General features: G+C 43.3%; 1 protein-coding gene across 3 annotated transcripts in view; it reads left to right on the forward strand.

The window, feature by feature from the left end:
• Window positions 1–13,560, forward strand: part of AP2B1 (adaptor related protein complex 2 subunit beta 1) — a 74,503-nt gene that overhangs the window by 9,973 nt on the left and 50,970 nt on the right. For all 3 annotated transcript variants that reach the window (XM_080357074.1, XM_080357075.1, XM_080357076.1), the window contains 3 exons: window positions 7,927–8,117; window positions 10,234–10,455; window positions 11,340–11,460. In XM_080357074.1, coding sequence (XP_080213200.1) covers window positions 7,927–8,117; window positions 10,234–10,455; window positions 11,340–11,460 — 534 coding nt within the window. The remainder of the gene's footprint in view (window positions 1–7,926; window positions 8,118–10,233; window positions 10,456–11,339; window positions 11,461–13,560) is intronic.

Raw genomic sequence — 13,560 nt, forward strand, 5'->3', positions numbered from 1 at the left:
TCACTTGGGATCCTGCTGAAGAGTTTCCGCCCACAGAGGGAACCCTCATTTCTTCCCAGAGCTGTCTTAAGGCAAACCTTCATTTTTGCTCTGCATTTCCGTGCATGAAGCTTGGCAGAACCAGGTCTGGATGAATATAAAGGCAGATCCTGGCTGCTCTGGGCTGTCAGTGTGCTGCTGGACTCAGTCAGTCCTCAGGGTCTTTCTTGCTGGTAACTTTGGTGTAGTGCAACTCAGAAAACGTGTCCTCCCGTTATCGTCATGTACTAACAACATACCATTTCGGTATGGCATCCCAGGATTTTGGGGATCATACACAGATGGCAGGTGACTCCAGATCACTGTTCACACCCAGCAACAGCAGCAGGTAACAATGAGGTGGGAGCTGTAGGGCTGTTATACACCTGCTGATGGCCAGGGGCTCTCTGGAGTCTTGGACAATCTTTTCCTGATACCATCTTGTTCTGTAACTAGGGAGTTGGACCTCATGACTCATTGCTCCTTGTTGGACTCTTGCAAGTGCTGAGCCCTGGTGATGAAGAGCAAGACCACGAGATGGCAGCAGTTTAAAGCAGAACCAAAGGTGTTGATCATTAGACACCTTATTTTGTAACTGGTTCCCTCCTGGCTTTTATCGCTGCACTTGCTTTTCTTCAGGAGTGTAAATACATAAAAAACATAAGAAATCCATCTTAAGCCTGACTGGTCTTTCGGTATTTGAATGGAACAACCTTTTTCTATCCAAATATTTGCAATCCTCAACCTTCTAGGATAACTTTTAACCCATGGAATAGTTTTCTCGTCAGTCTCCCTGCTATCCTCGTAGCTTAAGGTGGGATGATGTCACCTTCTCCCAGTTCTTTTCTGGGCGCTGTTGGGATTTTAATTCCTTGTAGCATTTCTTCTTCCTCATGGTCTGCTTGGTCACTGATGTGCTGGATCAAAGCTTTCCCAGGTGTGGCTGTTCTGCTGTTTTTTCGTGGGTTGTATAGATACAGCCCTTATGTCCTGTCCAATAATGTGTCGCGTTTTACGTGACATCTGTACATCACAATTTATTGAGAGAAACGCTTGTGAATCAATATGGAGTAAACTGAGGTCACATAAAAAGCTGATTAGTAATTAGCATTTAATAACCTGCACTAAGAAGAGAATCTATTGAGATCTGACAAGTAGAGGTGGTGAGGTTCATCTAGATCTAATCAGAATTCCTTCTGGCAGTATTGAGGTGTTTTAGTTCATAGACTAGACTAAAAACCTATTGATATAGATGACAGTGCTCTCTTGCCTCTTCCACGGTGACTGCCAGCCAGACTTTCCGAGTATATGTTTTGCCTTCCTGGGTCACCTTATGGATGAAGAAGGTTCTCATTTTGTTCTTCTTTTTCCTTCTAGCTGTCAAGTAATATGTCTGTCTCAGACAGCACCCTGAGGCTGCCTGTTTAGAAACAGAAGCAGCTTTTACCTCCTGGTCTCTTCTCTACTGTGTACTTTGCAGGAATTTTTTCTCTCTTTGCTCTTGTGATAAAACTGAGAAATGAGCCCCTTGCTGAGAAGCTGTTTGTGGTCCTCTGCGTCCCAAAAGGACTTTGTGGCTGGGATGTAGGACTTCTCTTGTACAACGGGGTGGAACACCACCTTCCTGGGCATGGGAGAGCGCTTGGACTTCTCACAGCTGTGTCTTTTTCCCTTTGCAGCTGATGTTTTAACTGGTACAAGGAGTGAATCACCACTCCTGGATTGGTTCATGGTTCCTGCTTGTGAAGGCTGGGGAGGACTTGAAAATTCACATCCTAGTATGGAGCTGAATATCACTGGGAGCTGTGGGCTGTGCCTCCACACCATGTCCGCAGCCTTAAAAAGTTCTTCTTCAGCCCAGGTGTTGGAGGAGAATGCAGGTTGTATCTTGAAGTCCCCCAACCATGCCTCTGTTGGTCTTGTGTGTGGTTTGGGTTTCTTTTCCATCTGCTTGTGCTGCAGGTGGAGATAATATTTCCTTCTTGGAGGCACCTGATGGCATTTCTGTGCATCAGTGGATGGGATTTGTTTACCCAGTGTTGGATACATTACGCTGAATGAGACTGTTGCACTGGTGAAGGATGGGGGCTTCTCTTTGGGGCTTTTTATAGGGTGTTCCTGCGGTTCACACGAGGCTGCCCAGGAGGGAGAGCAGCGCTTATTGCAAAGTAAGCAAATAGCTGGCAGTAGCAAGCTGGAAATTAGGTAGAGGTTACTGTGTTTTGGTAGGCTTGTGGATGAGAGATGCTCATCTTGAGTGTTTTCTGTGGAAACCACGCTTTCCCCTGCCTTTTGAATCCCAGCAGTCTGACAGAGATGCAATGAGTTTGTATGATAAAGCATAAATTTCCATGACTCCGCAGATTCTGTCATCCAAGACCCCTCATTTATAAAGCTTAATTGACAAATTCATCCATCAGAGAGCTGTCACCTTCCAATTACTGCTACCAGTATGTGTCTAATTTTGAAAGCGTTAGTCTTGCTGAATAGATCATTCCAGGATCTCCAGTATCAATCAGGATGCTGGGGAATTTTGTTGACATGTGTCTAGATGTTACATTTTCAATCGGAACAGACACTTCTAGCTATTGACAAGCACCATTTGTCAAAAAACCTGATGGCAGTGATGTTTTATAACTCCACACCCTCCTTTTTATGGCTACATGAGGTTTTTATTGATGCCTAGCTTTAGGATGTGAGACAGCCACTGGATGGTGCCAGTGAGAGCCTCTGCAAGGAAAATTGCAAAGGGTCTTGGAAAAAAAGTTTCCTCCACTGGAGGGGATCAGCTGTACCAAGGAGAAACCCTTTGTTTTGGAGCCATCCCTGAACACCTTCTTGCCCACCTACCACAAGAGGTTCACCTTTAGGGGATGTCTGGTTTCCTGTCTTAAAACTAACACATTCTGATTTCGCTTTAGTCTGTCACAAACTGGCATTTTTCTGCAGTGTGCAGGGAAGTGCAAAAAGCAGTTAGAGCGAGCGCGCCGTGGGAAGCGTAACGCTTTGACTTCACTTTTATTGCCACCTCTAGAAGAAAAATCACCCCGCTTACAAAAAGCAAGCAGGTCTGCCCCACCTGGGCAGTTTTTGGGTTGTGGTCAGGAGCTGATCACGTATCCAGCAGTGTGGTTCCAGACTTATAGGTGCTAAAGTACAACCTCCTGCAATGGAATTAGTGGAAGATGAATGACTTACCCAAAGCCCTAGAAATCCGTCACAATTAAGGCTGAACAGGGGAGCTATTACTTTCCAAGACTGCACATAGACTGGGGATGTGTTGGTCTCCCAGAGTTTTAATTTAAAGCCATATATGCTGCATGCATTAACGATGAGAGAGGTTCATATAGGCTCTCTGACTTGCCTGATTGGGCCGTTTTAATTGTTCATAGCCCATTTCTAGGAAAGGAAAGTAGATGAGAGGTAGAATTATAATATGAACAGAAGTAGAGGTCATATACCATGGAGCTTGTCTGTGTTGGTACTCATTAGGGCCCTTTCAGGCACACAGCATCATCTGTGGCCGTGAAAACAAGTGACTCTGGGAAATACACATCCATGCAGATGCCAGTAGTGTCCCATCTGGGAGTCTGTGCTCAGTGAGACGAATGTACCATGTAAGATCAGTGCACTGTTCAAAAATCTCAGCACCTCTCCCCTCTCAAAAACACCCCATGGTCCTGGCTCTCCTGAGGGTCGGAGCCGCCAGCCGTGCTGGGAATGCCACCTTTCCTCAGCAGCTTTTCAGAGCCCCTTCATTTTTCCTCCTTTTCTTCATTTTTCACCTCATGTTAATGGGATGGTGAGCCAGAGGTTCCTGCTTTAAGCACTGGAACATTGTATTTCATTACCTTCATTACACACTTGGTTTAATTTCCAATTAGCCTGGGATGCTAACAAAATAATCTGATTGCTTTGACTGTTTGATGTTCTAGATCTGCCCAGCTTCCCTCCTGTCCCTCCACCCCCTGCAAAGCTTTTCTGCGTGGGTTGATAGACAGACACTCAGGTTTTCACCCACCCCCTTTCCTCCTTGTTAATGTATTTTATACCATTTGCTCTGAGCTAAAGGTTTGAGCTGCCAGAAGGAATAACTGGCAAATCCGCGTTGCTACCTCTGCAGCTCTCCCTGAGGTCGGATCTGGTCTCTCTGGCTGGAGAGCAGGTTTGTCTGTAGGTGGGTTCAAAAATGTTGAGTTCTTGTTAAATCTGTAATGTAGTTTTAAGCACAAGATTTATTTACTTTTTTTTTTTTTTTTAAATAAGAGCCTGTGAGATTTAGTTATCCTCATCCCAATGGCACTTCTACAAGACTCTAAGTTTGTTGGGAAATTCCAGCCAAAAAGCGGGTTTATTGTCATTCGGCTCACCTGTGCTGGAAAGGGGTGTTGCTGTGACTGCATTTGAATAATGCTGAAGTGTACCCAGGGTGAACTGATTTAAATCAGCAAGCCAGGGACCTATTATTATTATATCTTCAATCTGCTCTGCATTTGTACTTTCTAGGGTTTTTTTTACGCTGACACTCATTGGTTGGTAGCTGTTAGCTAGAAGACTTTATTCTTAATTGCGAGTCAAGTGAGGCATTTTGCCATGGAGTTGAGTTATAAATGAAAGCTTTTCCTGTTCACTAATTGTTTTGGCTCACGTATCTGTGGCTAATAAGTTGACCCATGTTTTTTTCATTCTTTTGGGGAGCTAAAGACTATACTAGATATTTATTTCTTGTCCTTTTAGTCTCCTTCTTCCAATCTGTGAAATAAGTTATGCAACCCCTGTTTGGTTTCTCATCAAAATGAACTTGTTGCATGTTTTGTAAAGTAGAAAATACTTTGTTTGTGAAAGGAGCTTATGGCTTTTCTTCCTCATCGACAGTATGGCATTGGCTGTGCAAGTTCTTCAGTTCCATGGAGGACTTTGCATTATACCACTTGCAAAGCTTTCGCTTTACTTCTTATATGTTCCCAATAGTATATAATCATTGCTATTTATTTTCAAGATCAAAACAAACAAAAACCCCAACCAAACAAAAAACCATAAACAAACAAAACTGCCAACAAATGTTATGTAGCTTGTTTTACCACTTTGTACCTTGTACTTGCTGTTCAGTGCAGTTGGACTTTGCTTCTTGTTTTGCTCTGTGAAGGAAGAGGTATCAACCAAGTTGAAGAGTTAAGGTTCACCTCTGATGTTGCAGATTTTCTTTGGCCAAAACATCTTTCTAAATATTTCCAGTGGCACAAATGTGACTGCCAAAGTATATACAACATTACCAGGGGATGTAATACTTGAATTGGTGTTGACTGGTTCTTAATGGAGTTCTTTTCCGTGCGGGAGCGATGAATGTTGTATCCCCGTTGCTGGGTACCGGAATGGACCCGTGCCATGCCGGTTGGTGTTGCTCTGTGTTGGTGTCTCGTAGCGAAGCCGGTGGCAGTGCCAACGAAGAGGTGAGCCTGCACGCTTGAACCAGTGTTTGTGTTGGACCGGTTCCTGAAATCTGTTTTCATTTCAACTGCGCTGCCGCTGTGTAAAAAGCCTTGAAGATGCTAATTATTTTTATTGGCATACCATAACATATCAATATGTTCAGTGTGAATCGCCAGCAAGTACTTTTTTTTTTAATAAATGTTGCTTGAAGTTTGCAGATATTCCCCATCCCTTCTCTTATCCCCTTTTGCTTCATTTGGCATCTTGCCACCGAGGTGACCGCTCTGCTAAGGTAGAAGGTGACAACCAGCTATAATTGTGGCCTGTAACATTATAGATCCCAGGCTGTCCGGCAGAACTGAGCTGCTACCAAATGTTTCACAGCCCTTTCCAGTCATTCTTGTGACACCCAAGAAGACCACAGCCCATACTCCTAAGGGCAGCTTGCCATCCAAGACTCTTTCTCCGGGATGCTCTTCATGGAAATCTGACATCTCATGGGTTGCCATGTAATGTCCCATCCTCAGCTTTGATTTGGACACTTCCATTATGCCACCAGCTCCTGAAAACAGCCCCAAAAGATCCTCAACACAAGACCATGTTCTCAGTCAGTTCTCTGGCTTGGAGCTATTTCAGACTTTTTGTTCCAAAGACCTCATTTCATTTTATAAGTGCTTCTCCATAATAATGGTTTTGAACTTTTCAGTTGCTTTTATGGTTTGTCTTCACTTGCAAACTTCCAAAATATAATTAAAACTGTTGTTTACTTCAGTTTTAAGCTGTGTTGCATTAACCATTCAGGAATTAGGCAAATTAAATAATGGGAAGAATAAGCAGCATATCTTAACAAATTACTCATTAAAACAGTACAAGAAGACAGCAGTTCTGATTGCTAATGATTTTGGTGACAGAAGGCTCATTCAACTAATGAAATTCATAAAATCTTGGATCAAAATCCTATCTCTGACCTCTAGGTGTGAAATGCAAAACAATCAACATTACTGTGCTTGTGCAATGACTTTGGAATATATTGGTTTAATGACAAGCAGTGGTGGGAACAATGCAGAGAATTTTCTGGTCGCGCTGTTCTTGTTGTCAGTGTGCTGCATCAAAAGCATCTTTAGTCATCCAAAGAATCAGGTGATTTTTAGATAAGATGTTTCTTTGCCTTCATCCCATAGCAAATAATGCTATAAATCTTCATTTTGGCAGGTATGAATTGTGAGCTGGGCTGGACGTGAATATACATTGTAAAATATCCTGAAAATGCCTTTTCATAGGGTATACCAGTTTTGTGTGTCAAACTCAGGCTTAAATCCCTTTCCTTGTTGGTTAAATAAAAGACTTGTGTCTGCAAATTGTCTAATTTTGTCTATATATTATGCAGCTCTTCTATTTTAAAAGTCTTCATGTGGCATGTTAGAAAAACTGTTGAATTTGAGCATGGAACTGAAAATTAGAAATTTGTCTTGCACTCCTACTTCTCACTCTTGTCAAGCTGGACCTTGGACCTCATCTCTGTGCTTCCTTTCATCCACGCTCAGCCGAGACCTTATATAGTCTTAAATGCAGCAAGAATATTTTCAGTGCTGAGTTTTGCTGAGTGCTTGGGAGCTCAGTAAAGCAGACAAATGGATACTATGGAGACTAGTCAGGATTGAAATACATGTTATTAAAAATTTAGCAGGAGTTGTCCGTTTTAGGGAAGTTGTGTGTTTGCTTTGTAACTGGGTGACCCCATGGAATTGCTGCAGAGCTGAAGGCTGCCTGGCACCAGGTGTCTCCTTGTCGAGGAGATGGTGGTTCTTATTTATCAGGTTGCATTTAGCCATGTGTCACAGGGCTGATGAGGAGAAATTAGGCAAGAGACATCCATTCTTGAATCAGCAGGACAATTAGAGGTTTTGAGACCTTAACTATATCAGTTGAGCATCTCCTAGAATTGAGGGGAGATGATGTTTACTTGCGGCAGGCCAGTGTGAACGTCTGGAGCCCACAGGAAGGTCAGATATTCTCATTCATTTGGACACTCTTTAGCTCTAGAAGCAAAGTCTCCTGTGTGGTCCTGCTCCCCGTTTTCTCCAGAGACAACTTTAGCTTTTGTTTACCTTCAACAAAAATACTTTCAAGTTACAATTTCTCTGGCAAACTGCTCTTTGCGCCCTTGCTGGCTCTCTGTGTTTCAGCCGCCACTCCGACTGTGTGACTATTCTTTCACTTCCTCCCTGGGACAGTCTTCAAATTTTGGCCAAGAGCAAGGTTATAGGCGGGCTTTGGGCTCTCCAGGTTGTTTGCGAGGTCGCGCTGGGTCCCTGAAGGCTCAATGACCGTTGTGACAGCTGCTGCTGAGCGGCTGAGAGCAACACCAGGATCTCCATGTTTTTCCTCATGTGTAACCTATGCTAAGCCCAAGGTGATCCCTGCCAAGGCGCTGACGGCATGTTAACAAAGAACACATCTTCTTGTCTCTTCTCCCAGGTGGTGGCGAACGCTGTGGCTGCCCTGTCAGAAATCAGTGAATCGCATCCCAACAGCAACCTGCTGGATTTGAACCCTCAGAACATTAACAAGCTGCTGACGGCTTTAAATGAGTGCACGGAGTGGGGCCAGATCTTCATCCTGGACTGCCTGTCCAACTACAACCCCAAGGATGATCGCGAAGCCCAGAGGTATGGTTGTTCCTGCTCTTTCTATGGGCCATGTGGGGTTATTTGGCAGCAGGGCACTTGCAGGCTTCTGACAGTGTCACAGCTCTGCAAAGGGCTGTGATAACAGGGGTCTGGAATGGCACAAATAAGGCTTGAAGTAAAAGAGGTTTAAAAGGTAGGCAGCTTTTGGTACTTCGGGCTGATGCTGCAAACCTACCCCTTCCCTTTGCAGAACCACTCTCTGCTTATTTTTAGCTTTTTTTCCCATTACTTTTTTCCATTTAAAAGACAAGTTCTTATGGGAACTGGCTCTGCTAAGAAGGGATCAGCCCAAGACCAAACCTGTAACAATGGAAGCACTGTTTGGAGGATATTCTGTTTTAAAGCAGAGCTTTCAAATCTGATTTTGCTACTTTGAGAGGCAAGAAATGCTTATAGGTTTGGGGGCTTCTAAAGTACTATAGGTCTGAGACCAGAATATTTTTTTTCCAACTAAAAACTGGTCTGTGATATGATAGAACTGAAAATAAAGGTAAGAAACAATTTTTTTCTTATCACTCCAAATTCACCCGTGTGCTTTTACCTTTAGCTGCAATGACTAAACCTAAATACAAAGACCTTAGGGTTTGGGTGGTGGAGTGTTAATTCATGCGCTTCAAGCCTTCTCCTCATCTGTGTCCAGAATCACAAAAAATCAGATTCTGTACTCCAGAACAATTTCTTGGAACAAGGGAATTCTCAGACTTCATATATTTTATGTAGATGATGTTGGGGCAAGGGGCACAAGCCCACATGCAAAATCCTGGGCAGGCATTTTCAATTTGATGGGTTTCTTCATTGACTGTTTTTGAAGGCACAACAGATAATCCACTTTTTTAAAAAAGCCTGCCAGTAGTCTTGCTGCCTTTTTTTTTTCCTTCCCACCTCCTTCCCCCTTGTGTTCTGTTTCTGTGCCAGAAACAGCTATTAATGAGTGCTAGAAACCTGCAGAGATCTCCAGGGTGTCAGGCCAGTATTATCCCAGCTTTGGCAGGAAGGGACCACTGGTTTGAGCAACTGTGAACATGTCCCAGTTCTTCATGTGTAATTCCTCTGAAGAGTCCAAACAAGTGGTGGATAAAACTGGATGGGCAGTGACTGCTTTTACTGTTTTGTGGGGAGTTTGACTCTGAGCCTGCTTTATAGAAGAATTTGGAGAATAAGAGGTGGGAGAATGACAGCACCTAGTTTTGTACAGTGTTTTCCTTTACAGCAAGGCTGGTGTCGTTACCCCTGTGCCTGGAGAAACTGAGACACAGAGATGGAGCAGTTTGGGCGCACTGGGTGACCATGGGCAGTGACAGCTGGGGACTGGCCCCAGCTTTGGCTTTACAGACTCCTCTGCTCCTCACTTGGCTGTGCTGCTTCTCTTCCAGGGTGTCTGAAAGCAAATCTTTCAGGGAAAGAAACTTCAGGAGGCACAGATGGGAAGGAGATTGTTCTGGGTTTGCAATATGCAGGAGGGGGTGGGAAGAGACTTGACAGATGCTTTAAGAAAGACCATATGAACCCAAACTTCCTTTCTGCTTGGGATGGGTTGTTTAGGATGCTGTTGATTACAGTATCCACTGAGACAAGTGGTGTAGCTATTTAGGTCACTCTTGCCCTATATCTTCAGAGGAGCAGAAACTTTTTTTTCCTCAGAAACAAATGATTGAAATGGCAGCAAACCTCCCAAAGTAGCCAGAATTGTGTATCACCTCCAAATGGTTATATGGGGGCTAAAGTGTTTTTCTCATAACTATTTTGTTACAGTTGTGTTTGTGAGTGACAGACAAGACCACAGAAATAGAGGATATCAGCAGGCAAAGGCAGAAAGCACTAATAACTCAATATGAGTTTGGACTGTAACGCAGAGAGCTGGAAGAGTTCCTGAGCTGACGGTCGCAGGAGAGAAACTTGAAGCTGTGAGACAAGTTTTCTTGTTTGCTTCCTGCCGTGTTCAGGAAAGCGGACTTTACCTGCTTTCATGCACAAAACCAGATCAAAGAGGTGTTTGAGAAAGCAGTTTTCAGCTAAATTCCTGAATTCAGATAAGATCCGAAATATTTGACGTTCTGAAATAACTGTGAACCCTCTCTTACTCCTCTGTCTCCAGTATCTGTGAACGGGTGACCCCTCGGCTGTCTCACGCCAACTCAGCAGTGGTGCTGTCAGCGGTGAAAGTCTTGATGAAGTTCCTGGAACTTCTTCCCAAGGACTCTGACTACTATAACATGCTGCTGAAGAAACTTGCCCCTCCGCTGGTGACCCTGCTGTCTGGAGAGCCCGAGGTTCAGTACGTTGCCCTGAGGAACATCAACTTGATTGTGCAGAAAAGGTAAAGCCTCAGGGGGTGTTGTACCTGGTTTGTCACAGGGCATCTGGTTATCTCAGACCTTCAGATATTTCCACATGCACAGAAATTCATTTAATCCACGTTCACATCCCTTGAGGGATGGATTAAATAGCCTCATGACTCTGGTAGCCTGAATTAATTTTTTTTGCAGTATAATTGTGATATGAGTATCATACGGTATTTCTTAACCTGCCTCTCTCTTCACCACCTTTTTAAGAGCAGTAAGAACTGCCCTCTCATTAGACTATAAATCAGATTGCAAATAGGAAGGAGGGTTAAACTGTGCAGTTCATAGTGACCTGTAGAAACTCAATGTGCCTGGACTGTTTGACATAGAAGAACCAGGCTGGTGACATACTGATGTGCCGTGGGTTGTTTTTTTCACCGTTTTACTCCCACGTGCATGGTTAAATACTCCTGTTCCTTGCTGGAAAGGTGGGGTAGGTTGGAGAGCACTTTGTGATTACATTCAGGGCAGAGTTACTGTGCACAGGCATCTTGCAAGTGAAAGCAGAGTATGAGTTTGTAGGTGGGTTTTGCATTGAGATGAGGATGTTTTTCTTTCACTGAAAACTCTGACATCCCCTGACTGCCTGCAGCTCAGCAGTTCAAATGGAGGAGGTGGAGATGTAGGCATAGAGATACTTGAATTCCACATTATATATTTGAACCACCTTTTTCTCCAGCCTTCTAACTTTCTTAAAATTGTTGTTCTTGTGTGTGTTTGCATGTCCTGCACACAAAATGACACTATTCTGTTTCTCAGTGAATTTTTGGGTAGATTTCTAAACAAAAGGTACCTTTGGTTAGGATAGAGCCTATTGTTTGTACCAGTCCTGAGTGATACAATGTTATGTTCCCCCCAGGCCTGAAATCCTGAAGCAGGAAATCAAAGTGTTCTTTGTGAAGTACAACGACCCCATCTATGTCAAACTGGAGAAACTGGACATCATGATCCGCCTGGCTTCTCAGGCAAACATTGCCCAGGTCAGATGAGCAAGTTCTGGTGTGTTCTGCGTGTGTTTTGGGGATGGAAAACCCTCTCATGGTGCTGCTGTTTTCCTGGCTCTTAGGATCACTGTTCCTGCTATAGAGATCTTTGCAGCTACTTAATGGAGGAAACTCCAACACCTTCCATAATTTAAATGTTAATAGCATGGTGTGTCTTGCATCGTGACCATTAGGTAGATCTTGTTTTACAGATTACAATTCCAGGAGGAGAGCTGATGTCTCCTGTCAAATGAGTCACTGTGAGTGCTCAGGTTGGAATGAGAGGCTTGTTTCAAGTGAGAGAGGCGCCTGTAACAGAGGCATTCAGAAAGGCCAAACATTACTGAAGTGTGAATTTCACATGTATTAGTTAAAATGTTAAACCCTTGAACAGTGACTCTTCAGAGCTAAAATAACCTTTATTTTGCTTAACTGCTGCTTCCAGAGTGGAAATAGCACAAAGCTGAAGCTAAACTGAACTGAGACTGTTTTACAATGTAGATTCACCTTGGATTTGGTGTTGTTTTAATTCAAACTCCAGTTCTAAAAGAAGTGTTCTCAAGTGCAACGGCCACAAGGCCTAACACTAATGCAGAATGATTAGTGCCTCTGGTTAGTGCTATTATTGTCCTATCCTAATTGTCATAGAGCAGTTTAATTTAATGTGACATTTTTAAGCAGCTCTCTTCAGCTCTTTCATCTGTTTTTTGTATCAGAGCAAGGTAATGCACACCCCTTTTGTTCTTGGGACATGGAAAACATTTTAAAAACCAGTTTCCATGTGAAAGTATCCAGAATTTTCTATTTACTCTTGATAGGCTCCATACCGATTTTAATGCATAATGTTTAGCTAATGCAGGTTGTTTGGATGAAAGGCAGCGGTGTCTGGAGGGCAGAGTCTGCCACTGGGATCTGCAGACTAATGAATGAATTTCTTCCTGGTTGTAAAGAGGCATTCCTAAAAAACAAGCCAGGCTTCATCAGAAATGTGTCCTGAAATGAGACCCAAGGAGACCAGGTTTCTGTCCCCATCTTTCCTTTGCCACTTGTTGAGGTTTTTTGTCTCTGTGCCCGTTCCAGACCGAGGCAGGAGACTCCTCGTATCCAAGGCTCTCAGACTCTGTGTTTGAAAAGCATGAGCTACTAACCTGGGGTGCTCTGAGTACTGTGCAACATAGATCATCGAAGGAAATAATAAAACTTCAAAGCACAGATGTCCCGTCTACTCCTTGCAGATTTATTTGTCTGCAGTCTGGCCCTTCAAGGCCTCTTTATCTTGCCATTGTTCTGAGCAATTGGCATCCACTAGAGATTTTTCAAACTGTCTCACTTTGTGCTGTTCACCTCACCCTTGCGATCTCTTTGTGACATCACAATGAAATCCCTGATGTCATATTTGACATGAGAAATTGGAATAAATGAGATTTTGAGGGAATGTAAACTGCGTAGAGTCTCTTTTTTAAATCATTTTTTCTAAGCCAAGTGATTTGTTTAAGATCAAGTAGCTTTTTGGTCTGTAAGATCCCAGCAGGTTCTGGTTTAAGCCCTTGTTCAGTTTCCATTAGCAAAAAAACCTGAGACAAAATATCTTAAGAGAGGAAAAACCTTCACACAGTGATTAATCTCTGTATAGGTGTTCCAGGGTGTCCTGAGATGATCTCCTTGTCCTCCTTTGGGATCCAGAGGTTCATCTCTGCACAGAAAAGGAGAGATGAAAAATGGTTGTCGCTTAGAGCTTTGCATACAGTGAATGTAGAACACTAAGTACAATAAACCATACATAAGATTGATGTGTATGGGTGTGACTCCTGCTTCACTGAATTTTCAATGTAAGAAGGAATAGCAACATTTAAGCTTGGCATTGCTGATTTTTGCCCCTAGCTTTTTAGAGGAATTTGAAAATAATCTAGACTAACCCATCTTTTGGCTTTGGCCAGCCTAAACCAAGCCTTGCTGTGCCTGATCCAAGCCAGTGGGTTCCAGAGGTAGAGATGGATTGCAGAGTTTGACTGTGTTAGCTTTGGATGTGTGTGGCTAGCTGCCAAAAAACACTTTTGGTTCGTGTTCTGGAACACAAGTGCTGTCGCTTGTCAGAGG

Source organism: Nesoenas mayeri, assembly GCF_963082525.1.
Source record: "Nesoenas mayeri genome assembly, chromosome: 20".
NCBI classification, from domain to species: domain Eukaryota; kingdom Metazoa; phylum Chordata; class Aves; order Columbiformes; family Columbidae; genus Nesoenas; species Nesoenas mayeri.